This window comes from Eptesicus fuscus, chromosome 17, assembly GCF_027574615.1.
Source record: "Eptesicus fuscus isolate TK198812 chromosome 17, DD_ASM_mEF_20220401, whole genome shotgun sequence".
NCBI lineage: Eukaryota > Metazoa > Chordata > Mammalia > Chiroptera > Vespertilionidae > Eptesicus > Eptesicus fuscus.
Window position 1 is genome coordinate 41,060,979 of NC_072489.1, and position 25,230 is coordinate 41,086,208.

The 25,230-nt window shown below is 54.6% G+C and overlaps 1 protein-coding gene across 1 annotated transcript; it reads right to left on the minus strand.

Annotated features, from left to right (window-relative positions):
* Window positions 1–189: 189 nt before the first annotated feature.
* Window positions 190–20,641, minus strand: LOXL4 (lysyl oxidase like 4). Its single transcript, XM_008144157.3, has 15 exons — window positions 20,609–20,641; window positions 15,673–15,986; window positions 14,936–15,114; window positions 13,859–14,064; window positions 12,452–12,490; window positions 12,089–12,308; window positions 11,136–11,319; window positions 10,803–10,957; window positions 9,949–10,116; window positions 8,746–8,908; window positions 6,243–6,486; window positions 5,017–5,132; window positions 4,010–4,146; window positions 3,502–3,613; window positions 190–1,475 (listed from the first exon to the last, which is right to left on the minus strand). Exons 2-15 carry the CDS (start codon window positions 15,953–15,955, stop codon window positions 1,405–1,407), a joined length of 2,277 nt encoding a protein of 758 aa, XP_008142379.2. The 5' UTR covers window positions 15,956–15,986; window positions 20,609–20,641; the 3' UTR covers window positions 190–1,404.
* Window positions 20,642–25,230: the final 4,589 nt, after the last annotated feature.

Below are 25,230 nucleotides of genomic sequence, written 5' to 3' on the forward strand. Positions count from 1 at the left end.
TTAACCTTTCTAACCCATGTTTTAGCACTGAGCCTGGGAGGGAATTGGGAAGCAGACAGTAGGCTGATAGCTGATCAGAAAAATGTAGTGGGACTGTTGTGTGCCCTGTGCAGCCTGGTCACCAGCTTAGTGGGAGTGAAAGTGGTAAAGTGCACTGAGAACTGCAAAGAATCACAGCCAGTCTTGTCTTTGTAACAGTCAATAGTGAAAAACCTTTATTGGCACTGGGGTGTCAGACCTGTAAGGATCATCTTTTAAGTGTGTCTAAGTGGAGAAAAGATTAAGAATCATGTCCAAGAAGACCCTGGGATTGTATACTACCTGAGCAAGAGCATATTATAGCTACACCAAGAAGGGATGGTGGCCTTTCCTAGATTTATTCTTTAACGAAATTAAATGTTCCCTCATAGTCTCCTCTCCCCCACTCTACCAGACCTGTCTTCTTATTCCTACAGAGATGAGTGGCTTATTTGACTAATGCTCTTTCCATTGCAAAAATGTATTCAATGCAAAGTTCACTTCAGAAACTTGGTTGAGACCTGAAATTTAGGCCAGTCCTGAGATGCACAGTGATCTTGAGGGGGACATTTTGTTGCTTGCCAGGTATATGGCACATAGTTTTTCCTTGGCAGGGGCTGGGGTCCATATTACCCAGCAGACTTTATGCTTTTTTTTCTCTTATTGCTCTGCAGGAAGACCCTATCTGGTCACTTCTGCAAATCTTGCCCCTTCTCAAGCACTCAGCAACTGGTGGTGTTGGCCCATCAGGAGATAAGGGGATGCCTGAGGCCCATGTTTCCAGGGATATTTGAAACACCCATATGTACAGTAGGATAAAGGTAAGGGCCCGAAAGAACAGACAGAGTATGACAGGTGAGTTCTAAATGAGGACAGATCAAGCAAGGCAATGAATTCACAAACTTCGCTGCCAGTTGTGACATTGACACAAATTGTGTTGCTTTGATCTGCTTGCAGAGAGCTAACCCCACCTCCTGTGTATTGCCCCTGTCTTCTACTCCTCCAAGACGTGTGCAAAGCACTATTTTAGGTGGGGGACTGGACCATAGTCCATCCCCAAGGAACTGATTGCTTCTGACCCAGGAACTCGGGGGCAAAATCCAAGAAAGATTGGGTCTCCCTATGCAAGAGGAGCTTAGCTGCACAAAGCCTGGAGAGTCATAGTCCATAGACCAAAGGCCCTTAGGGGACAGGCCTAGAGCCATCCCAAGGGAGCTGTACCATCCTGGTTTGGTGATCTTGCCATCAAAAGGCTTCCTGAGCAATTCTTGGCGCCCCTTGGCACTGGCCCATTTCCCTCTGAGTCAGGGTTCTGTGAAGGGCATGGCTCCAATAAGCTGAGGTATCTGATGTGTGGGCAGCAGCTGGGAATGTGCAGTGACGGCTTCAGATGAGGTTGTTCCTCAGACGCTGCTCCTGCTCCAGGGAGAGCTCCGCATTGGCTCGGTATGAATCCCCTGTGGGCCAAAGGAAAACAGGTAAGTGACCAACCCACCACAGTCATCCTTTCCCTGACAGCTTCACAAACACAGACATTCTGCTGACCTCATGCTTTACATCAGGTTGGTCCTGGGCACAGACCCCAATTCGTTCAATAGAAACAGACCCGACAGGTGTGTGGTTTCAGGGATATTGGGAAGAATAGGCTATTGGATGGAAACAGTTGTGCTGGTTACTCTCCTTTGCCCTCTCCAGATTCAATCTCTACCCTGATTTGTCCTCTCTGTGCCCTGGAGAACTGACCCCTAGATTGCCTCACCCTGGATCTCATCCTCTGGTTTCTGGTTGATTTAGGTCAGTGGAAAGCAACAGCAAGAGATTGAGAGGGTGGAAGGAGAGAAGGTGGGGTATTTCTTCCCTTGTTCTGGCAGTGATGTCTACTATAACTCCCGGCCAGGTTCTCCCTCATCCACAGCTCTAGCTTTCATCTGGTTCCAGGATCCCCTCGCCCCTTCAAGCCTAAAGGTGGATAGTTTTCCACTCTTGCTTATCCCTGGATGTCTCAACGCCCCTTGTTTCCTTAGTCTTACTCGCACCTCTATAAATAGTCTGTTTATTAAATAACTTAGACTCTCATTCAAGCATGCTGTCTCTTTTCTTCAAGGACACTGATCAGAACGGCATTGTTTTTCTTTCCCTCCTCGCTGTCCTGTGCCTTGCAGCCTGCTGCTAGCATTGTGGAGGATCTGCTGTCTCCATATGCGTCAGATTCCAATTCCTGATTCCTCTCACACTCCTGTCTGATGGAATGGCTGCGAAGTTTACTCAGTCACACATATTCAAACCTTAGCTATTTCTTCTTCCTCTTCTCATGGTCTTCCATCTGTTGCCAGAGTTATATTTTGAAACATAAATCTGATGTTTTTGCCCCCCTGACTATAATTTATTAATGGTTCCCAGAAGCCCACTGGATAAAGTCTATTGTATTAGCAGGAACCATCGCAACCCTCTGCAGACAACCTTAGTGGGTTTGAAGTACAATAGAGAAAAATTCTGAGGTGGTGATTTCCTCACTGTCTTACAGATAAAAAGTGGTTGGAGTTGAATTTGGAACTCCGAGAAGCCTTTTATAAGCCAAATCCTATGCTTTCTCCTACTCCTCCCTTCTTTGACTTCTGTCCTTCCTTTGAAACGCAGCTCAAACATCACTCCCTTTGGGTTATTGCTTTCTGTCTCTGCTTATTCAACATTTAGTTCATACCAGTTTGGGATACTCAGTAGTATTGGGGTTACCATTTGTATGTCTGCTTGCCCTACTTGACAATGAACTGTGCATCTCCTATATATGTCCCTAGTGCCTGGCTGAGTGTTCAGCATAGAAGGAGGTCTTAGTAAATGTTTGTTAACCGAATGGACAAGTCTGCCCCACCCCACCTATTACAAGGTGGATGTGAACCCACACAGTCCATAGCAAATACAAACATTTTAAAACTTTAAGATGGAGGAATTGCTACCTTTCTTTACCGACAAGTAGAGCAACCACCTCCTTACTCTGTCCCCACTGGATCATTGCTTCCTCTTTTGTCTGATACTGCCAATCCCACAACTCTTCTGCGCCCTGTTGTGCATGGTCCCCTCTGGCAAGCAATGATCACAGCTGGAGGCAGATCTGGGGGACTTCTGCCTGTGAGAAGCTTAAGATGGAGGCATCTAATAAAGACCATATGAAAGGGAGGGAAAAAGAATGAACTGGAATAGGGAAATCCTGACATGGCTTGAGTAACAGGAAAGATTCCAGGACAGATGGAAAACAGTTTACAATCCAAACGGCCTTAGGACAAAGGGATGTAGAAAGAAGTAGCTGTTGGGTGAGGCTTGATAGTCTGATCAGTTTGTTCTGCAAATCTTCCTGTGAAGATGTCAAATTCAACTCTGTTCCACACCTAGCCTTTTACACACACCTTCAAGTCACACATGGTACATTTGAAGTCTTCCAGCTCCCCAAGCCCACATAGGGCTGGTCCCCTAGTGGCTCGCAGTTACCTGTGTGGCAGTTGTGCAGCCAGACCTGGTGCCCGTTATATTTGCAACGGCATTGCATCATGTTGTTGGAGAAATCAGATTCTGCCACCTCGTATTTGGGGTTCACGACCACCTGGAGCGAGAGGAGGGGACAACTGAAAACAGGTGATTTGACTTCTGAGTGAGTTGATAGTGACGGGAATAATCCTTTACATTTTGTGTAGTTCTACAAAGCATGTTTATATTCTTTAATTAATCCTCACAGTCACCCCAGGAGGTAGACATTAATGTCCCTGTTTTACAGATGGGGACTGAGAAGTCATGACTGAGAAGCTGTGACTGCCTTTTGAATCAGGACTCAAGCCCAGGCCCTCCAGATCCTGAGTCAGTGTTCTTTAGCACACAGTCCCTTCAAGGGCCAGACCTGTGGGAGACCTGACCTTATGATACTCTTTTTTTACCTCAGGGAAGCTTTTGGAACATCTGGAGGAAATGAACTTCCTGTGGGGAGTCCCATGAGCCCTCTTACCTGAAAAATATAGTCCCCGGGCCCCACATCTGTGATATCCACCCACTGGCAATCAATGTCATGCCGGTAGGTGTCCCAGCAGCCAACGGTCACTCCCTGTTCTCCAAAGTTGGCACATGCATAGCGCCGCTGCAGTCCTGTGAGGAAGGGTACTGAGTTATTGAGGCCCTGGTTTAGGCATTTGGGACCAAGCACTCTGCTAGGTCTTTCACATACTTTATCATATAGTCCTCACACCCGCCTTACCAAGCAGGTCTTAACATGCAGTCAGATTAAATAACCTGCCTCAGTATCAGCCAGAGATCCAGCACTGAAACAAACCCCATCTGTGACAGGTTCTTTCTTTGGATGCTCTAATGCAGGCGTCCTCAAACTACGGCCCGCGGGCCACATGCGGGTGTTTTTGCCGTTGTTTTTTTACTTCAAAATATGTGCAGTGTGCATAGGAATTTGTTCATAGTTTTTTTTTTTTAAACTATAGTCTGGCCCTCCAACGGTCTGAGGGACAGTGAACTGGCCCCCTGTTTAAAAAGTTTGAGGACCCCTGCGTGGAAAGCCTTGTTGGCCTAGGAAATGTGGTTGGAAGATTTCAGCTCTACTGAACTACATTTGTCCATCCATCCATCCAGCCCTCAGGAGCCAGTGTTTACCATGCCTATTCCTAAAGGCTAGGAATTGTGGGTATGCAAATAGGAATCAGACAATCCATGCCCTCAAAGAATTTAGCAGAGATGAGACAGGTCTGCAACTATTATCCAAAATAGGAAAGTGTTAAGTATTTTAAAGCGGGTACAAAGTGTGTTGGGTAGGAATGCAGAGGAATAGAGACCTTGCACCTAAGGTTTCAAAAGGTAAGGAATTGATCATTTTGAATTGCCTTGAGTGCTGACAGTTGCCAAGCCAGAGTCTCCAGGTGCCAGGGGCTGTTGAGCAGGGCAGAGGGGAACCTGACCCCAGTAGGGGTGATGAATGTAACCGGGCGGATATGCTGACAGGAAGCCACATACCTGCAGGGCAATTTGTGTCCTCTAGACAGAAGCTGGCCTTGTGCCCCTCAGCCACCTTGGAGCCATTGAGAGTGAGCAGGTCATAGTGGGTGAAGACCTCAATGCTATGGTAATGCCTGCAGAAGGGGCAGAGCTGTCAGTCCAGCAGCAACAGAAGAGGGTCCTCTTTGGAGAAGTTGGCAGGGAAGATTGAGGACTAGGCCCCATCATTACCCAGAGGAGAATGTTATAATAGCAGGGCAGTGCCCTTCTCCCAAACCCAAGATTAGTGACCTATGGCCTACTTTCTTGGCTCCCCTGCCCAGCAGCAAGACACAGCTGCCCCATTACCTAGGGTCTTACCCAGGTGAGAAGTGAAGGCTCTGCCCTGGTAGCCTCCAGCAGGCTGGGCCTGGCTTCAAGGCCTGATCGGGAGGTGGAAGGAAGGGGCACTTCTAGGGGACCAGCCTAGGAGCTGAGCTGCTGAGAGGGTGCTTACTTTGCTCCCTGTCAGCCTGGGAAATTGCTACCATTGTTTCCAATCCAGTTCTAATGACAACTCTTCACGCTATGAGGAAGGGTGCTTATTATCTCAGCAAGGCCAAGTCCCAGTGGTGCCCATTCCTCTCAGCTTTCCCCACCCAGGCCGTGTCCTAAAGAAAAAGCCACTTTCCATTCTGCTTTGTCACAGCATTGTCTCTCCTCCTGTCTGGGCTGGGGACTCCTGATAGGAAAGAATGCTCATTGTCTCCTTTTAGTACCAGTGTTCGAGCTCTTCTTTGGGGACCTTGCTTTGCTGCTGCAGAAACCAGCAAGCTTTTCCTGCAGAGCCAGCATCCTGAATGGGATGTCTATTTTGGGTCTGCAGGTTTCTAGGAGTCCCCACTTTACATGGCCTTTAAAGACAAGGCCTAAGGTCCAACATAGAAAAATTGTCCAATATCATCCTAACAGAGACCAGCCCTGGTGGCAGTAATGGCTCTGTTGGATGTTACTGTGGGAAATGGACCCCATGAGCACCATCAACATGGGCACACCCAGGGCCGGCGAGAGCAATGGAGAGGGTGAGCTGATGTTGCTGGGATTGCCCATCGCCTCCTGGAGGCAAGGTCAGTAAGGCCTCTGGGAAGGAGGCTCTTACCCAGAGTGCGCACCCCTCCCAGGAAAGTGTGCCTGAGGCCAGGCAGGTTTGGCCCCTGGCCCCTGCTCTTTGTCCCTGTAGAGTCATGGCACGGGCGGTCACTAACATGTGGCACTGGTGCCAAATCCAGCTGTGGCGTCCTGTCTTGGGACGGAAGTCAGCCCGGCCCAGGTTGAAGATCTGTGAGGAGAAGCGCAACAGGCGCCGGTGTCCGTAGGGCCAGTCCATGTGGTCAGCAGACTTGGAGAGGCAGTTCTCTTCGTGGGCGCAGTAGAGCTGGCTGAGTGGGCGGTCCTCCAAGTAGGCCGTCTCCTGCACTAGCTGGGCGTTCATCACAAGGTCTGGAGCACCTGGACCGCAGAGGGCATGTGGGGATGCCAAGGTTGGAAGGCAGCTGTCTGGGCTCCCTCGATAGGCTTGCCCTCAGACTAAGCTCTTTTGGGGACCCCAGAAGGGTAGGGTGGTTTAGGAGTCAGGAGATGTGAGTTCTAGTCACAAAGGAACGATCTATTGCCCTAATCCTGGAGGCAGTTACAGTGTCAAGGTTAAGCTTGTAGCTTTGGGACCAGGCCGCCTAGGTTCATGTCTTGGCTTAATTTCTGTCTACATCATTAACTAGCTCTGTGAGTTGCTTAACCTTTTTGTCTCTCATCTTCCTCATCTGGAAGATGAGGACAATAATAGTGATATTAATGCAATAATCCCTGTAAGGTGCTTAGATCATTGGGCCGCGATAGGCATGTAATTGATGTAAGCTAGTATTTCTTTTGTGAAATGCTTCTCAGCCTGTCTGCCTTTGTGTCGCTTAGCTCCGCTAACCCCTCAGTAAGCGCTGCTTGGTTACCTCCGCTTAGTCACTCTCTGGGCCTCAGTTCCTTCAGTGTAAGGGTTGGGAGAGGGGAAAGGGAGGCAGTTGGGAGGGTTAATCTCCAAGCCTGCTCCTGTTCTACCATTCTGGTTCATCCTGCTGCAGTTCCTAGGCCTGTGCCTTGTCCACAATCTCTGTTTTAACCTGATCGCTCTCATGGGTGTTCATACCAGGGCATCCTATGCGTTCCCCTCTGAGGCATCATGGCCATTTCTGGTGCTTCTCTGTGCATAACAGTTCAACGTGCTGGAGCCTGTGTCTTGATAAACTGCTCAGTGCCTCTCCTGCTCCCTTCGTGCCACAGTGGCTCTTACCCTCCTGGGAAGCCACATGCCTCCTCTCATTGCTGTCCCTCGCGTGTGACAACACAGATGTGGAGAGCCACAGCTGTTGCCATGTAGCATCAAGAGAGGAAAGTTGCCTGTTCTCAATGCGTGTCGTGCAAAAACAGGGTTCCCGTTCAGATTTTTGGCAGACGCATCATATGGGTGAGCCTGTGCGCTGACTACCCTGCGATGGAAACACGCCCTGAGGGTGGGCGTGGGGAACGGCTGGGTGGCCATTTGATGCCTGTGCTATCACTGAAAATGCACTGGAAATTCCTGGGGTATGTTTTGGAGAGACCCAGGGTGTGTCCACGGACAAACCCTAGAGTTCCCAAAGGAAAGAAAGAGAGCTTTCGGAGAGAATGAGAAGAGAGAGTAAAGGAAAGGAAGAAATGAGGAAAATCACAGAGGACTAATAGGGTGGCCACAGAGGCAGCAGGAGGCTGTGCTAAGCTGTTGTGACGCTTCAAGTGTGTTCAGGAGCAGAGCTGCCATTCCCAGGAAGGCGAGTGAGTGGGGAGCAGGCCCCTAATGTGCCGTGAGCCTTGGTGTAGGCTCACCCCAGCGTCCCATCACCCTGCAGGGCAGGGTGTGCCCTTAGGCCCAGTTTCTTCCAGGTTCACTGGGCAGAGAAAGCCCTAAAGCTCACTGACTAAGGTTGAGGATGTCTTGGCATTGAAGCCTGGTTGGGAAGAAGGTCAGGAGGCCACTTGGGTTGGTGCCAGCCTCTAGCCTTTGGACGAGATATACGTAGTTATCTTGGCACAGACCTGGTTGGCAGATGTCAAGCAGATGCTGCTGCCCCCGGAATCAGTGCGTGGGACAGACGGATGCCTGAGAATGGTCTTGGCCTGTGGCCTTTTGGATGAATCCCAGAGCTCAGGAGAATACACAGGAGGCCTGAGGCCCACATGTCCTCACATTTATGTACCCTGCACAACAGCTTTCAAACTTTTCCCTTACTACAAACCGCAGCAAGAAATATATTTTATGCCATGACCTAGTACACATATACATAATTCCAGGAAAAAATACTGCCCTTACTAAATGTAACTCATTCTGTTGTTTTCTATTCTGCTTCTTTTTATTTTTTTTTAACTGTTGGTCATGATATGAACATTGGAAAACACTGTTGTATATCCTTATATTTTCACACATTCTCTGTTTTAATTCTCACAATGACTCCATGGAATGGACAGGGCAGAGTTGGCCTCCCTGTGTGAACTGACTTGGCCACACACAGCTGATAACTGGCAGAGCTGGTACTCCAAGTCCAGCCCTCCTTCCGCTCCCACACTGCTGACCTGGAGCTGGGACTAGCCTCAGAGCCCTCCCTAGGGGAGGGAGGTGTAGGCTTGCTTTGAGGGGAGCCTGCCTGCCTGCCCCACAGCCCCACGGGCCCTCCCGTTACTCACTGTCTGTGCAGGAGACTCCCGCTGAGCCACGCCCCGTATTGTGGGAGCAGTGCACTGGCCCGTGCCTTTGACACTGCTGCAGGGCCAGCTCTGTGCCTGAGCAGCGCACCCCGCTCATCACCACTTCTTCGGCCCCCGCTGTCGCCTGCCAGTACCAGGTGTCCTAAGAAAACAGCCAGCATCACGCAGTCAGGGTTGAGAGGTACCTTTGGAGTACCTTTGGACTCCCATCTATGGCTTGGACCCATCAGAATACCCCCACCATGCTGTGCCCAGCCTCAGCCTGAAACCTTTAGTGATGGCGCAGTCCATGCCACTTTGGACCCCTCTGATAATAGCCATTTCTTCCATATCGTGAGACAGAAATACATTGCTTGCGGCTTCCACATCCTATGGCCCTGCTCCCATCCCTCTCCCACCTGGCAGCGCTCAGCTATTTGAAGAGGAGGGTCCTGTCTCCTTCCTGCCCACCCAGGTGGCCTGTCCCAGTTCCCAGCCCCAGATGGTCGGCTGTACTCAGGGTTGGCCCTGGTTTGCCAGGTGAGGTGTGCCCAGCATGCCCGGTAGCCAGCACTGTGCAGTTGAAGAGGTTTGTCCATTGCAGTTAAAGCCTCTTGACTTTGTTGCCTTAATATCTATCCACTTGTTTCTACCAGGACTGCCACTTGCCTGGTCCCAGCCAGCATCATTTCTCACCTGGGCTACTGCAACACTGTTTCCTGAGCATGTTTCCTGTAGACACATTAGTCCCCACCCCAACTGTTTGCCAAAGAGCAAGGAAGAAATCTTTTAAAAATCTGCACTCACTGCAGGCTTTGAATGGTCTTGCCCCTGCCTCCTCCACCCTCACACTTCACATCACTCGCCCTTACTAGCCACACCCCGTCCCTGATTTCCTCTGCAGAGTGGAGCTTCCTCTGGCCAGAGGACTTTGCTTGGGCTATTTATTCCTCTCCAGCTCGTATGCCTAACTTCTGTTAGTCTTTCTGCAGACACAGTCATGTGCCTGTTGTGTGAACGTTGTATTAGTGACTGCCTCCCTCCCTGGGCTGACTGCTCTGAGGCAGGATCTGTCTTCACCACAGCATCCCCAGCACCCAGCATTACATTGGTCCAGTTTCACTCAGTAATGAATTGTTGGGTGAATGGGTGAATGGTTAGTAGCTTTAGCACAGGAAGTTTGGGAGCAAGACAGGGACCTACCTTGATAGCATGGCTGGCAAAACCCAGGCCGAGCTGTCGGCAGGTCACCATGGCTTCGTTGAGTCCCCAGTGGTCACTGCACACGGTCCCCCAGCGTCGGACCCCATTCACCTCCACCTGCACCTCCACCACACCCTCCTGGGGGTTGCGCCCGCCAGCCAAGCGCACCTGCAATGGTCAGCGGTGTGTGAGAAGCAGGGTGGCCTCAGGAGGGGGCGCTCGGGGTTTGCAGGCCAGCTCGCTGTGCTGCCCTGACGTGACACTTCCCTCTCTGGGTTCTCCCTAATGCCCCTGCCGGCTCGAGAAATATGACTCCAGCGCCTGTTCCCGGGCTCCTTTTCTAATACTTGCCCTCCTCCTATCTGAAATCCTACCATTAATGGCGACTCGCCCATTGCAGAGGATCTCATATCCACCGGCCCATTCTCAGTGACCCTGTGAGACAGTTACCCACTTTACAGAAGAGAGAACCAAGGTCAGAGACTCAGAGACTTCCCACAGGCCACATTAGCATGGCAGTGAACTCTGATCCTCCTGGGAGCCTCCGGTGCCACTCCCCAGCTGACAGCCCCGCAGCCCTCCGCCCTCTGCACCTTTTTCTCAACTTCACAGGGATCCAGAGAGTGCAATGGGAGGGGGCAGCCACCTAGAGTTCCCGCTGTCCTGAGGGGCTGTGGGCCATGCCAGGGCAGACTCAGGAGAGGCGAGGCTCTCTAGGCAGGGCCAGCTGGGCCCAAAGCAGAAGCACTGGCTGCCCCTCGCTCACCTCTCCCCCTGGCTCCATGCGGTGTCCTGGCGCTATCTCAGGGCTCCCCCAGTCCCCAGCCTGAGGCCACGCCCAGGCCTGAGCTCACCTGATTCTGGAAGCCCATGTTTGGGACATTGCACCTGACAGCAGCATCATTCTCATGTTGACAACCATTATGGGACCCTTCCAGGGAGGGGCATTCACTGAGGGTCCGCTCAGATCCCTTGCAGCGCACCTCACTCAGGTGGATGAGCCCCAGCCCTAGAGAGGGAGGGAGAGCAACGCCACTGAGGCTCCATCTCTGTAGCCCCACAGCTGTGGCTTCCCCCCCACAGAGCGGGAGAGTTTCTGTCCTGGGCCGGGGCACCCCAGGACCACCAAGGGATGGACCAGTAGAACATCCAGGCCCCCACCCCCCACCCCAGGCCTCCTTGCTCACCTTGGCCCAGCTGGGCCCCAAAGAGGGCCTCCCGAGCAGAGCCGAAGCCAAGCTGGCGGCACACGACGCTGGCGGAGATGAGGTTCCACCCGTGGTCACAGACCGTACCCCACTGGCGGTTCTTGAGCACTTCCACCCGGCCCTCGCCCACCTGGGCCCCGGAGCGGAGGCGCACCCTTGGCTCCTGCTGGGCAGAAACCAGCGTCAGGGAGGGCGAAGGAGGAGGGACGGGCTGAGCCACTGTGGGAGCCCGGGCCGGGCCCTATAAGCTGGGCAGAGACACTGACTCTGCCCATAACTATTACCTCGAAAAAGCTGTTTTTCTCAACCTCCCTAAGAGCCACCACGATATGACAGTAAGAACAAAGTCAACCCTGCCACCTGGTCACCAGGCCAGTCCCTGCCTCGCGCCAGCCTCTGCTTCTGTGTCCTTTGGGGCTGAACTAGATCAACGCTTCCCAAAGGGATCCGTGGAGTGACTTTAGAGACGTGCAGGGACATGGCATTAATTAAACTGACGCACAGAGTGGGAAGCTATTTCCGTTGTAAGTCTCTTCCCCTCCTTCCTTTCACCCAGGAGACCACCTCCTGGGTGCTGCCCTGCCCTGTCTGTACCACCTCACCAGCACTTGCTCATTGCTTTTTATAACAAAGGGCCAGGCTCAGGTTCAATACGGGATGTAGCTACAATGTAATTACTGTTTTTATGGTTACCTTCTATTCATAGCAGGTGATGTCAACCTTCCATTTATGGTAGGGTTATAAACGGTCCCTTTTAAATACATCCAGGGTACCACCACTCTGTGCACCGATACCTCCTTGATAGGGGATAGGGCCGCTGTCCCTCCCTCCTGCCTGTCCTGGACTCCTCCCACCCGTTCTTCCCAAAGGCAGGGTGCCGCTGAGAGGGGGCCTGTGCCTCCCTGCCAGGGTGCAGGCACCACGGGACCCACCTCTGCCCGGGGCTCCTTGCGTCCAGACTTGGCCTTCAGAGGGCGGAAGCGGGGCCCTGCCACACAGCTGACCACAGCGTGCATGCCACCCAGGCAGGCCGGCCGCAGCTTGCCCCGAGCTGGCGCCACCTGCACCTGGCAGCTGGCTATGTGGGGCTCCGTCCCCAGGCAGTTGACCCGGTGGATCCAGAAGGAATTCTTCTGGGCCAAGCTCTTCAGCCTGGAAGACAGGGAGACTGCGGGTGGGGGAGGGGTTGAGGGAAGCTCAGGACTCAAGAAGGCAAGGCATTGGGGAGAGGGGCGGGGAGGGAGGCCCTTCATGCCACACCCCTCTGCATCCTTCCCCCAGGGTACACTCCTCACCTAAACCTGGGATCCCTCATCTTCGAATTCCAGACTTTCCTGGAGGAGAGAAAACAGTGGGGAGTGGAGTGGGTGCAGAAGTCCTACCCGTCACCCTGGCTCCTCCCAGTTGTCCTTGAGTCTGCACCGGACTTCGCAGTTTGAAAACTCGCCCACAGATCCTGTTTCAGTGCTGAGCTTCGCAGCAGCCCCGAGAGGCGACCACCTCACAGGTATCAATGACTTCCATTTTACAGGGAAGGAAAGCAGGGCCCAGCACGCTCTCTTCTCTCTAGACGTATCAATCCCAACGTGGGGTCTCTGTTGCACTGGGCGCCCCCGGGGCAGGCAGCTCCCAGCTCGCCCTCTCCCCATGCCAGATGGAGGGGTGCCTTTAGGGGGCACCCTGAAAAAAAGGGAGCCAGGGGAAGAGGTCCTCTGGGGACAGGTGGAGGTTGAAGGCCTTGCTGGTGGCGGCTGCCCACCCAGAGGCTATAATCAGGGCTGCCCTCCCCCATGGGTGGTAAGCGAGTCAGCCAGGCCCAGATGTGCAATTACTAGGCGGTGGGGAGTCAGGGGCCCCCATGTCAGTCACCCCCAAGGCTGGAATCGAGTGGGTCTTCAGGACCAGGGTCCTCTAAGTCGGAGACACAGGACAGAGTGACTAAACGTGGTTGGGGTTGGCAGGGGTGGGTGACTCAGCGGTACTGTGGGAGATTCCTCCCTTGAGGAGAACAGTCTTCACTCCACAGAGCTGGGGAGCCGTGCCTGGCCCTCAGACAGGCTGATGCAATCCTGTGACAGTCCCGTCACGTTTCTGACAGAGGATTTTATGTCTGTGCTCCCAGATGCTGCTCCACCCCACGCCTTGCTCACACACAACCCAGCTGATGCCTGGCTTGGATGAGCGTTGAGGAAATTCACTGGGCAAAGTGGAGACGGTTCCTTGCAGATTGGATAGCTGAGGCTCAGGTGCCCTGCCGAGGCCCCACAGCTCGTTAGGCAGAGCTGAGACCAGAACCCAGGTTGTCTGTCCTTGCGGGCAGCATTGTAAGGCTCTTCAGTAAAGTCTACTTTTTAAGTCAGGGACACCATTGTACATTCAGTTGTTTTTATTTGGGGAGTGTTCTGTACTATTCTTCGTATCGATTAGTTTCTGACCGTTTCTAGGCACCTCCCAATGTTCAGCCGCACCTTCCTCTTCATTATTCTGTGGGACCCATCCCCCAGGAGACCCAGGAACATTCCTCATTTGGGCCTGTTTCCCTCCCAGTCCCCACACCCACTGAATGACCTGCCATCGACACACCCAGCCCTGCCAACCTCACTGACCTCTGCCAGGTCCCACGTGTGTCACGCGCACGCACTCACACATGCCACTGCCCCACAAGCCTGCCTCCCCCGCACCCCCACCAGCTGACCTCCTACCTGTAGTAGTGACTGTTGACAGGTGCCTCACTGGGGAAGCCCAGCATCCCGCACACCACCTTGCTGTTGTTCCTGGTCCAGCCCTGGTCACACACCTGCCGCCAGTGGCCCTCGTACTTCACCTCCACGGCTCCCTCGGTCACCGGGTTCCGCCGCTTGGCACTGGCAAGGATGGGCTTGAGCCGCACCTCCTCCAGCCGCCGGCCCTGCAGGGTGCAGGGGCACCGTGGGCCGAGATTCCTGCCCCGCTGAGCCCACTGCAGGTCTTCGTTGGGGAAGTTGGGGCTCAGAGCGCTTACAGATCACCCCACACAGCCCCCTCACAGGACAGGCCGGGAAACTGAGGCCCAGACAGGGGGAGGCATTTGTCCAAGGCCACGGGGTGAGCATGAGGCAGAACCTTGGTGTGTTTAGGGTCCTTTCCTCACTCTAGAGGGAAGCAGGCAGGTCTGCACCCTCCCTGGGGTCAGGATGGGAGCTCTTGGGATTGGGGGGCTTCCACCAGGCATAGAGGAGCCCGCCTGCTACACCAGGGAGATGTGAGGATGGGAGACCTTGAGACCGCCAACAGGCTCCTTTGGCCCAGGAGACCCCCGCCTTAGCCCCGGGCTGACTTAGACCATGGCGAGGCCCCCATCCTGGCCTACGGCCTGTAGTGGGCCAGGGCCTGCTGTCCTCAGGCTGAGGCTCTCTGGCAGGGGATGGAAGGAGCCTGGACCTGCCCTGCCTGCTCCTGTTGTTTGGCTTGGGCTGTTTTTAGCTCGGGGTTGTTTGTGCCGGGAAGAGGCAGCAATTGTGGCCGGGCCTTGTGGGTGAGGCAGCCCCTTGCCCCCCTGCTGCCTCCCTTATGGAGAGCAGCTTCGGTGATTCCCAGCAGGCCCAGCCTCTGGTTCCCTGGCCTGCCCCCCCTCAAGCTGGGACCCTCTGACCATGCAACAACAGGACAGTCGGGGCCAGGATGCTTCTCAGCCCAGGCTCTGCTCTCCTTCCCCTGCCTCCTCCAGGTTCATTACCAGGAGGCTCCCTGTCCCCTGACCCAATACTTGGCTCAGGCCAGGGCCTGAAAAGCCTCCTCACCTGGGGCCCAAGGGCATTGGAGACTCTCTCAGAAAGATAGCCGCGCTGGCGCTGGGGTTGGCACACCACCCCGACGTCCTCTGAGTGGCTGCAGTCGCTGACACCCCAGCCATTAGACCCGCACTGGCCCAGGGAGCTTTCTGTGCCCACACAGCGCACATTGTCCAGCCAGATGGGTCCTGAGGGGGAGGGGACAGACAGGTGATGCTCAGGGACAAGCACAGAGAGACAGGCCATGAGTTGTGCCTCCTGGACAGTTATAACCTTTCCTCTTAAACTCTGAGCAGAAAGTGGGATGGAGAAAGGAGAGGATTTGGTTCTCCTGAGATTTATGTATAACCCTGCTTACTGCCTCCTCTTGGCATCAGGTTCTGTAGAATCTTTTTGGAAAATGCCAGATCGGTCTAGTAATTAGATTAACCTGTTCACCCATTCACCCATCAATCTAGTCATTCAACATTTGTTAAGCACCCACTGTGTGCCAATCACTATGTTCAAGGAAGTTAGTTGAGGGGCTGTGATCATGGCAATAGTGGTGGCCTCACTGCAAGCAAGAATGGGAGGCTCAGCAGGGGCACTTCAGCTGAAGCACTCAGGACTGGCCTCATGGGGGAGGTCATGGAGCTGGGAATTCAAGGACGGGTGGGGTGTTTTCTGTAGGAGCCTCAGAGAGCCCAGCCCCTGAGAGAAGCCCACTGCCATTTCCTTGTCACGTTGCTTGGCAGCTTGTCACTCACCCTCTCCTGGGCCATACTTGGCACTGTGGGCCCAGGTCAGGGCACCCTCAAAGCCCAGCTGGCGGCAGGCTACTGTGGCCTCCTGGAGAGCGAAGTCGTCATCACACACAGTGCCCCACTGGCCCTGGTACAGCACCTCCAGGCGGCCCTCCTCCGGCCTGTTTCCTGGGCCCACCAGCCGCAGCTTCGTGGTGCCCGGTGACTGTGACCTGCTGAGAGGGGACTGGCCCAGCAGCAGGCACAGCAGGAGCAGGGAGAGGGTAGGGGGTGGGGACCACATCATGGTGACTCCAAGGACAGCTGAGGCAAGGCACCTGGGAATGAGTAAACAGGACAATGATCACCACCTACCTCTGGCCTCAGGCAGAGACAAAACATGGCAGGGCCCCTCCAAGTGTGTGTGTGTGTGTGTGTGTGTGTGTGTGTGTGTGTATGCTGGCACTGGTTGAGTTTGGGCTCCGAGGTTAGTCAATTTGGTTCAAATCCACCATTCATTAGCCATGTAACCTTGAGGAAGTTTAAGTTTACTGAGTCTCAACCTCCTCATCTGCAAAGTGGGGATAATAATTCCTATCTTGCACTGTTGTTGTGAGTGTTAAATAAAACACTGTATGTAAAGTGCATAGCACAAGCCTACTTCATGGTAAGTGCTCAATAAACAGTTATTCTTGATACAGTTTTATATGTAAACTACAGGCCTGGTGCACGAATTCATGCACAGGTGAGGTCCCTTGGCCTGGCTGGCGATTGGGGCCGATTGGGCCAGCTGGCTGGGGGGAGGGACCGCAGGAGGTTGGCTGGCCGCGGGAGGTTGACTGTGGGAGCACACTGACCACCAGGGGGCAGCTCCTGGGTTGAGCGTCTGCTCCCTGGTGGTCAGTGCACATTATAGCGACCGGTCGACCGGTCATTTGGTCGCTTAGGCTTTTATATATATAGATAGAGGAGGTGACCTACCCTTGGAGTCATGGGGGAGACCCCAAGGTGCCCTCAGGACCAGAAATATCCACCCCAGGGGAACTGCCCTCACCTGCCTTTTGACGTTCCCAACACCCTGGCCACCCTCACCACAAAAGGCGCATGGGATGCTGGAGCAGAAAGGGTCATTTGAGGGGAGTCTAGGCCTCTACCACTCATTTACTGTGTGGCTTGGGGACGTCTTTTAAACTCTCTAGGCCCTGATCCTTTATTTTGAAAGTGAGGAGGTTGAACCAATAGGGCATGGGGCAAAAGTAGACTTACAGTTGTTTGTATGGAAAATATACAATAATTAAGAAATAATAATACCAAGAATAAACTGTGTTTCCATATTCACAATTCTGAATCTACTTTTGCCCCACCCTGTATTGTCTAGTATCTCCTTGAGCTGGAAGTCTGTGATATCCTTACGCCCTTGCTCTAGGTCCAGCGAGGTGTGTGATTTGTACACGGATTCAACAAACATCTGTGGAATACTTGCTTCAGGCCAACTATTAGGTCAGGTGCTGGGACACTGATGTGAAGATATCAACGCTACTCCCCGCTGTCATGAAGCCCAGAGAAGAGGAATTAGGGAAGGCTTTCGGAGAAGGGGCAGTTCACCGGAGCCTTGTTCTCCATTTGGGAGAACTATGCATTCCAGGTAGAGAGGGCAGAATGGGTAAAGGAGGGGAGAGGAGAAGAGGTGCAAGAGCAGAGGGGCGGCCAGGGTGGAGGAACAGGCTGGGCCAGTAGATCAAGGGCCTTGTGAGTCCCGAAGGGTTTGTCCTTCATCCCGTAGGAAGTGAGGGGCCCTGGGAGGGTTAGGCTGTGACCATCCACCAGAGAGAGGGCTCCTGCCTTCAGGAGGCTGAAAGCAGATGGTCTTTGGGTCCTTAAAGGGGATGAGGTTGGGGGCTGATCCTCTCTCCCTCATGTGTTAGCAGCCTTGGGCCTGGGACCAGGCTGGGGGAGGAGCATCGAGAGAAGGTTACAGCGGATTGGAGCTGTCAGTGTCTGCAGCCATCAGTGCCGAATTCTTCCATGCGGATGGGGCTCTGCTGCGGATGGGGCTGAGGCTGCCTGGAGCAGTGGATGGAGAAAGTTGGGTTCCTGGCTCCCTGTTTAGGCTTGCACCATTAGAGAGCACGTTTTCGGGCGGGGGGCGGGGAGGACTGCCACTCCGTTCCCCACAGGCTGGTATTTGCTGAGAATCTCTCATTCCTTGCTGCACCCAGCCCCTCCGCCTTCAGCTGCCCAGCCTGCTTTGGCCAGCCCAGGACTGGGTAGAGTGGGCTCTAGAATGAAGCTCCACTAAAAAGGGGAAGGGACTTTGTGTTGTGCCCCTGATGCCCAGAATAGAGCAGGTATGGAGGTGGCACCCAGGAAATATCCGTGGTTGCATGGATTTGAGGTGGCACAGCACAGCACTTAAGTGTACAGATGGAGCCAGACTGCCTGGCCTCACAACCCACCTCTGTCACTTGGCTTCTGGGTGGTCTTGGGCAGGTGGTTTAATTTCTCAGTGCCACAGTTTCCTCTCTGTAAAATGGGGATAATAATAGCACCTACCTCATAGGATTCTTGCCAAGGTTAAATGAATGAATACATCTTGACCCTTAGGTGAGCAAGCTCTCAATTGACATGTTAACTATTAGTAACAGCTGCGATAGCACCATAGTTTGGTCCCAGCTCCTCTTTGGATAAAGAAGGAATGGAGGCCACATCCTAACTCCTCAGCAAGACCCTGGGACCCTGCTTTGCGACATCCTCCAGCTTTGCCTCTTTCCCCTCGGGGCCCAGGTTCTCTTCTCTCCACGTCCCAAAGCCCTGTGTTGCCTCCTTCCCTTTCTCACCGCTGAAGTCTCCTCCTGCCCTGCCCCTCCTGTAATTCCTTTCCGGACCTAAACACTGTTTTCTTCACGTCACTCCCCACTCAGGAGACTGTGGGGGCTCCCAGCTGGCTGTCACTGCCTGGGATGTCCCCTTTCCCTCCTCCATCACCCCTAAGGGGGAGGTAGGCAGCTAGGGACGGAGCCAAACTGAAGTCACTGTGGGTAGGGTCCTGCCACAGATGGTAAGAGAGGATGGGAAGGATCGGGCTCCTCCAGCTGTGAGGACCCAGTGGTCACATTGGGTCTGGCCTGAGAAAGCAGCCTGCTCGCTGTCCCAGGAGTCAGGACGCTCCTCACTCTGCCACCAGAGTGTTATGTGACTCGAGTCAGGCGCCTTCCTCTCTCTGAGAGGGGCTGGCACTAGAGGGTCCCTCTCTGTAAGACATGCTCTGATGGGCCGTGGAGTATGGGCAGGTCTGCCTGTGGCTGATGTCCCACAGCATCATGGAGGTCTTATTAGAAGCTGTGGACAGTCCTGGACCAACAGGCTCCCTCCCTCCAAGGGGACTCCCTGGAGGCAGGGGTGGGCTTCTGCGGCAGGACCCTGGGTGCTAGGCCAGGGCAGCTCCCTTCCATGAAAGCTGCCCAGGAGAATCAGGTGCAGGGGGCACCCCTCTTCCCAGCCCTCCTGCCACTGCAGGTCCCTCTGCAGCTTTTGCTCACACCAAACCTGTCTCCTCACATTCCCCAATGTACCCTTCCATTCCCAGCCGCTAAGCCTTTGCTCTCACTGTTCCTTCTACTTGCAGTGGCCTTTCCCTCTACTTCAGATTGTTAGATTCCTACAGCACCCAGCTCAAAAGCTACCCCCTCCATCCAGCCCTCCCAGGTCCCACCCTCCTAGCACTTGGTGTGTTTGCTTCCTGCCTCCACAACCAGTATCCACAGTGTCTCCCCGGAGCTGGTCCTCCAGGGCCGAGCACAGAAAAGAGGACCAGGCTGAGGAGCCTCCCTTAGAGAAGGAAAGCCTCACGTGGCGCTCTTTTCCCAGGGAAGGAGAAGGAGACGGTGAGAGGAAGGATGGAGTGGGGGTTAACAATAATTATTATTATATAATATAGAAATATTGATTGAAGACTTATCTCCACTCTACAGCTGAGAAGATGAGGCCCAGAGAAGCTAAGTAACGTGCCCAGCCAGGTTTCAAACCCAGGCAGCCTGTTCCCAGAAGCCAGGCTCTCAGCGTGAGGGGTGGAGGTTGCAGGAGGAGGGGGGAGAAGGAAGGGCAGGCAGGGAAATGAATGAAATTCCACCCCGTTGCTGGTTGATTTATGACCTGCTGAGGTGTGAGGGCGCTGGGGTAGGTGCCAGCACTGAGTGCAAACGAATGCCAGACCCAGGACCCTGCCAGCTTGAAGCAGAGAGGCACCTGGTCCAGGTGCTGCTCGGGGACTCGGCACCTGCCCCCCTAGGGAGGACTGGGAATGCCCAAGGGTGTTGAGGAGGTAGCATTGGGGATGCTGTTCTGGTGGGCACCGGCCTTGGGATCACGCGACCTCTTTGCAAATGGGGTGGGGCTTCCCCTCTCAGCCCTGACCCCTTCCCTGGGATCACGGGTTGTGGTGACCCGAAGCAGTGCCAGCAAATGGTCTCTGAGCCCTACCTGTCCCGCCATAGCACCTGGGAGTTGAAGCCCTCAGCCCAGCTGCATCCCCTGCCTGCCCTTCCCCTTCCCCTCTCCCCTCTAATCAGCCCTCATCTGGTTAGTGGAGAGCCTGGCTCTGCCCTGCTTCTTAGTCCCCCGAGTCACAGGAGTGACAGCTGAACCTGCCTTGCCCCTTCCCCTGCCTCCTCCCTGGGTGAGAAGACAGAGAAAAGGTTACTTTCAGCGCACGCACAAACAAGACACGCAGGCACCCCGAGGCCAGGGCGGGCCTGGGGCCAAGCTTCAGAACTTGGAGACTTCCATTGGAAGCAACTTTGGGGAGCGCCTGGGAGCTAGGCTGCCCCATCCATGGGACCGCCAGCCCTCCCCGCTCAGCCTTCAGGAACCCTCAGAGGCTTGCAGACCCACAGAGAGAAGGAAGCAGACAGACAGACAGGACAGCTAGACAGACCCAGGGCCAGGGCCAGGCGGGGCTCACCAGCTGGAGCGCAGATGGTCCGGGACTGGGCGGGCGCTGCGGCAACGGGCCTCCTGGGGCGCCTGGGGCCCTTTTATCCTGCTGGGCCGCGGGCGCCCCCCACCCTGCGGGCGCGGAGGAGGCCCCGCCCCCGAGCGGCCCTGGAGGAGGCGGGCGCCCCGCCCCAGGTCTCCCCTCCCGCCCTACGTCCCCCCCTCCCCCCACACCCAGCCGGGAGACGGGCCAGGGTGGCCAGGTGCCAGCCCGCATAGGTTGTGTCGTGGCCCCACCGGCCTGGGAAATCACTGGGTCAAGAAGCTGCGGGCGGTCGGAGGGGACCTGTTTTCCGTGGAGGAAACTGGCGCTGCTGCAGGACGGCTGGTGGGAGGATCCGAGTCCCCGGAGGCCTGTGCTCCTCTGCCAGGAGTGCGAGTGCGTAAGTCCCTGTCTGAGGGGCAGTGTCCTCTGCCAGATCGGGTGATAGCCCTACCCCCAGAGCTGACCTGGGGATTGCATTCAGTGCGTCCGGGTCAGTGCGTTACTTCACATGGAAGTGCCTCCTAGTCAGTCCTGGGGTGCTTGGTTATTTAGGGGTGCGGGCAGGGCGCTCGGCTCAAAGGGTCCAGATGGTGCGGTGCAGCTGTGCTCTCTTTGGCGTAACAGCAGTCCTCTCCGCTTATTGGTCTCTCAGAGCTTATTGCCTACTGCGCAGGCGTGAGGCCTCTGTTCTGCCCAATGTACAGGTGAGAACACTGAGTCCCAAGAGACACGACTTGCTCCCCAAGTCACCAGGGGAACTTAAATCTTCCCCTACAACCCCTTACAGAGTGGAAGGAGGCAGTGCTGGCCCCTTGACGGGCTCATGGGGGAGGGTTGTGTGGAGGGTGGGATGGGGGAAGGCTGTGGAATAAAACAAAAGTAGAAAAGGCTGAAAGCGCAACGCGCAGAGTCCCATCAGTTTAGCTGAGCACCCTGATGCCAGTCCCTTTCCTCCAAATCTCTTCCACAGTCCTGGTCCCTCCCAGTGCCTCAGTACCCCCATCTGTAAAATGGGGCAGAGTGCTCAGCTCCCAGCTTCCTCCCTAGGCTCAGATCAGTACAATCTGGCTCCCCCTCCTCCCCGCCCCCCCCCCTCCACCTTGCCTGAGTGTCTTCCAAAGGCTCATTCATTCAGCAAACCTTTATTGATTTTCTCCTACGTGCTAGACAGGGTGCTGGAGTGCTAGACACTGCGGGGGGGGGGGGGGGGGGGGGGGGCGGGGCCTTCCCAGTCTGGTGCGGGAGGCAGATGTGTAAACAAACGCCACCACAGGCAGAGAGTGATAAGAGCTAGGGTGGCAAAGTGGACCTTTTTGATCCCTGGGTGACACACTGACTTAGCTGCCACAGAGCTGCCATCCACCCCTGGCCAACCGTGTCCCAGATGTCCCCCCAGTGCCCCTGCCCTGCCCCAACTGGGCCCAGAGCATTCCCTGGGATGAATCAACAGGAAAGAATGCTCCAGCCGTGGGTCAGTAGCAGCAGCAGCAGCCTGCCCCGCCCCCACGGACAATGAGGCAGCTGTGGGCTGTGATGCCAGGTATGCCTTGGCTCCCTCCCCAAGCCCAGCCACCTCTCATGCCCAGCCAGGAACAACACGGAGGGCTCAGAAACGTGGTGGGCCCCGCCTGTTGCCAATCACCAGCTTGGCCTGGCCGCCCAGAGCTAAAAATACCCTGGAAGCCAGGGCTGGCCCAGACCAGAGTCCAGGGAACGAATGGATGTTGCCCGGAAGTCTTTTAACTGCAAAATTCAGGGCAGAGGCTGAGGCGGGGAGCAGTGAGCCCCCCTCCTTGAGAAGTGAGGGGCGCCAGTCCCAGGCCCAGACCTGTGACTTACTAGTGGTGGGATTGTCTCGGCTGAGTGGCCATCTCCTCATCCTTAAATGCTATTGCTGTGAGGGTCAAATGGGACAGTTCCGTTCATCTCAATAAGCTTTGAGTGATGGAGGCTGCCTGCTTACTCCTTCGTGCCTGGCTGTGCTCAGGGCCTCAGCAGCATCGAGACCCTCCACTGCACTCCTTATACACAGGCCCGTGTCCACCTTGACTCTGGGAGCCCTTGAACTTCTTATTATTTCTAAACCTAGATTCTCTCATAGTGCTTGGCACATATGAAGTGCTGGTGGATTGAGTACATGGGCCTGCTCTGTGCTGGCCCTGCAGCCAGAGCTGGAGAGATGAAGACAAGCCAGATGTGATGCCTGTCCTCCAGGTTTGCAGCGCAGCGGGGGAGGCAGACCCCAAGCAGCCAACAGACAAGGCATTGTGGTTATGACGGCTAGCAGGGTGGAGCAGCTGTTCTATGTATTATTTCATTTAATGCACTTAAAATCACTATGGACAATTCTTTCATCACCCAGCTTTTACAGATGATGAAACTGGGGCACAGAGAGGTTAAGTGGTTTTTCCCAAGTCACACAGCAGAGAGTAGCAAGTAGTAGACTGCAATGGAAGCACAGGGCTGTGAGAGTCTGGAGGAGGGAAGACTGACGATTGAAGTCTTCCTGGAAGAAGTAACTTGAAGAATGAATACGGTTCACTAGGCAGGGAGGAGGGAAAGTGGGGTGGTAATGAATAACGCTCTGGAAGCCATGGAGCACTGTGTAGTATCAGGAGTTTATCCCATCTTCCCTCACCCCTCACCCAGGGCCCCAGGGTTAAAGCATCTGCCTGCCCCACCCAGGTGAGTTGCTGAGAGGCTGAGCAGTAGCTAATATGAATCTCTTTCCCACGGGGTGTTCCTCACCCCACCCCAATCAGGGCCTGTGCTTTCCTCCCAAGTGGGAAGCTGAGAATCTCCCGCAGACAGCTGTGACCTAGGATGTTGTCAGAGGCCCCCGGAGAATCCAATGCCCTGTCTGCCGGGCAGGACTTCCCCTCGGCTGCCTTCAGGACTTGTCCAGCCCACCTGCTTTGGACTCCGTGTGGAGGAAATTACACAGCTCGGTAATCAGGGGCCTGGAGTTCCACTGCAACGGTCTGAACTGCGTGGCCTCAGGCAAGTCATTTTGCCAAGCCCAAGGCACTGCCTCCTGCACCATTTGCTTTGCCTTTGCACCCCTGCCCCTCTGACATCCAAGGTCCAAACTGCTCTCCTCTCCTCTCTGCATCTTGGCTGTCCCTGTAATTCCTGCACAGATTGATCTTCCCACCGGGTTGCCATGCCCTCGTTCAAGAATAATCAATGGCTCACCGTTGCCCACAGATACGGAGACTCCTCTGTTGCTCCTCCTGTTCCCTCTCCTCCTTCCCTCTTTTGACTTCCTCTTCCATGTTCTGCCTATCCTTCAGGTCTCACTCAGGTTCCAACTCCTCTGTGACTTCGTCCATGAAACTTTGCATGGACGCTCTCAAAGTGTAAGGTGCAGGGAGATCCACCTGGTGGGAGAGATGGCTCCAAGACACAGCAGTGATGGGAGCTGAGGGGATTTGAGAATCTTAAGGGTGGGGGAGTGAGCGGCAGACCGAGCAGGGCTGGATGGGCTAGCCAAGGGGAGAAAGGAGAGATGGGCTGGCTGTAGAAGGAGAGGAAGTTGAGGGGAAGAACAGAGCTGGTTAAATGGAAATGAATGAAGTTTTGCTTTGTGATATGCAATGTCACCTTCCCACATTCCTCTGAAAGCTTCAGAAAAACCTCCATCTCTCAACAATGTTTGCAATTGGATAGGCTTATCCCAACACTTGCAGGGCTTGGGCCTGAGTTAGAGGATACCTCATAGCGTGTGTCTAAGTGTCTAAGAGTTAAAATTCAAATTAACTCGTTGTCAAACCAAATGTGGTCTCTCCCCTGCCTAGACAAATACCCTTTGGAAAGACTTGGAAGTGCAGGTTTGAATCCAGAACGTTCCACTCCTCGGAGTCCTGTGCAGGACAGGTTATTACACTGAGTGTCTACCCTGGCCCTTGATCTTCCCACCCTCACAGCAAGGGGCCTTCTGCTGTGGCAGGAACACGCACGCACCAGGCTCTGTCCAGACCTCCCAGGGGCTGCCCTTTGCCACCGCGAGCCTGGCGCACAGCCCAAGGCAGCGTCTGCAACTCAGGAGAAAGGCTGGACACAGGCTCGGCGTCTAGGGCAGAGCTGCTGGAGCACACAGATTAGGAAATGAGCTGGGGTTCCAGCGGGCACGTCCCCTCGGCCCCGGGAACTCCGTGCCCTGTGGGGAGAGACAGGATTGGACAAGGCCACAGGGGTGCCCTCTAAAGCAGCGGTTGCCAAGCTTTCGAACCTCACAGACCACCGGTTGGCGACCGCTGCTCTAAAGCGTGGAGGACCAGACCCCCTTGCCTAGGCCTAAAGACAGTGGTGGGGGTATAGGCAGGAGGTGCAATGAGAAGGTAGGAACGTAGCCTAGAGGTGGTCCCTGGTGGGGGAATGTGGGGTGCTGAGTCACTCAAGTTATGTTTAGAGTGCTGTGGGCCATTCAGCCCCAGAGCCAGGCGGGAACTCCACCTTACCTTGTGGGGAGGGTGGGGAGAAGGTGCTGAAGCTTTCTGAGGAGGGTTGGGGTGGAGGTTTGATTCGAGCTGGGCTGTAGGACCCTTAGTCTTCCTTGGTGTGGTCTTGAGCTGGTATTTAACTCTTCACAGGTTCATATCTTT

Excerpts from the sequence above, each read along its gene's own strand:
- LOXL4 (XM_008144157.3), bottom strand. The coding sequence starts at position 15,955 with ATGATGTGGTCCCCACCCCCTACCCTCTCCCTGCTCCTGCTGTGCCTG. Across the intron at positions 14,065-14,935 it reads CCAATGCCCTTGGGCCCCAG|GGCCGGCGGCTGGAGGAGGT; the intron begins GTGAGGAGGCTT and ends TGCACCCTGCAG. Across the intron at positions 4,147-5,016 it reads GGACACAAATTGCCCTGCAG|GACTGCAGCGGCGCTATGCA; the intron begins GTATGTGGCTTC and ends CCTTCCTCACAG.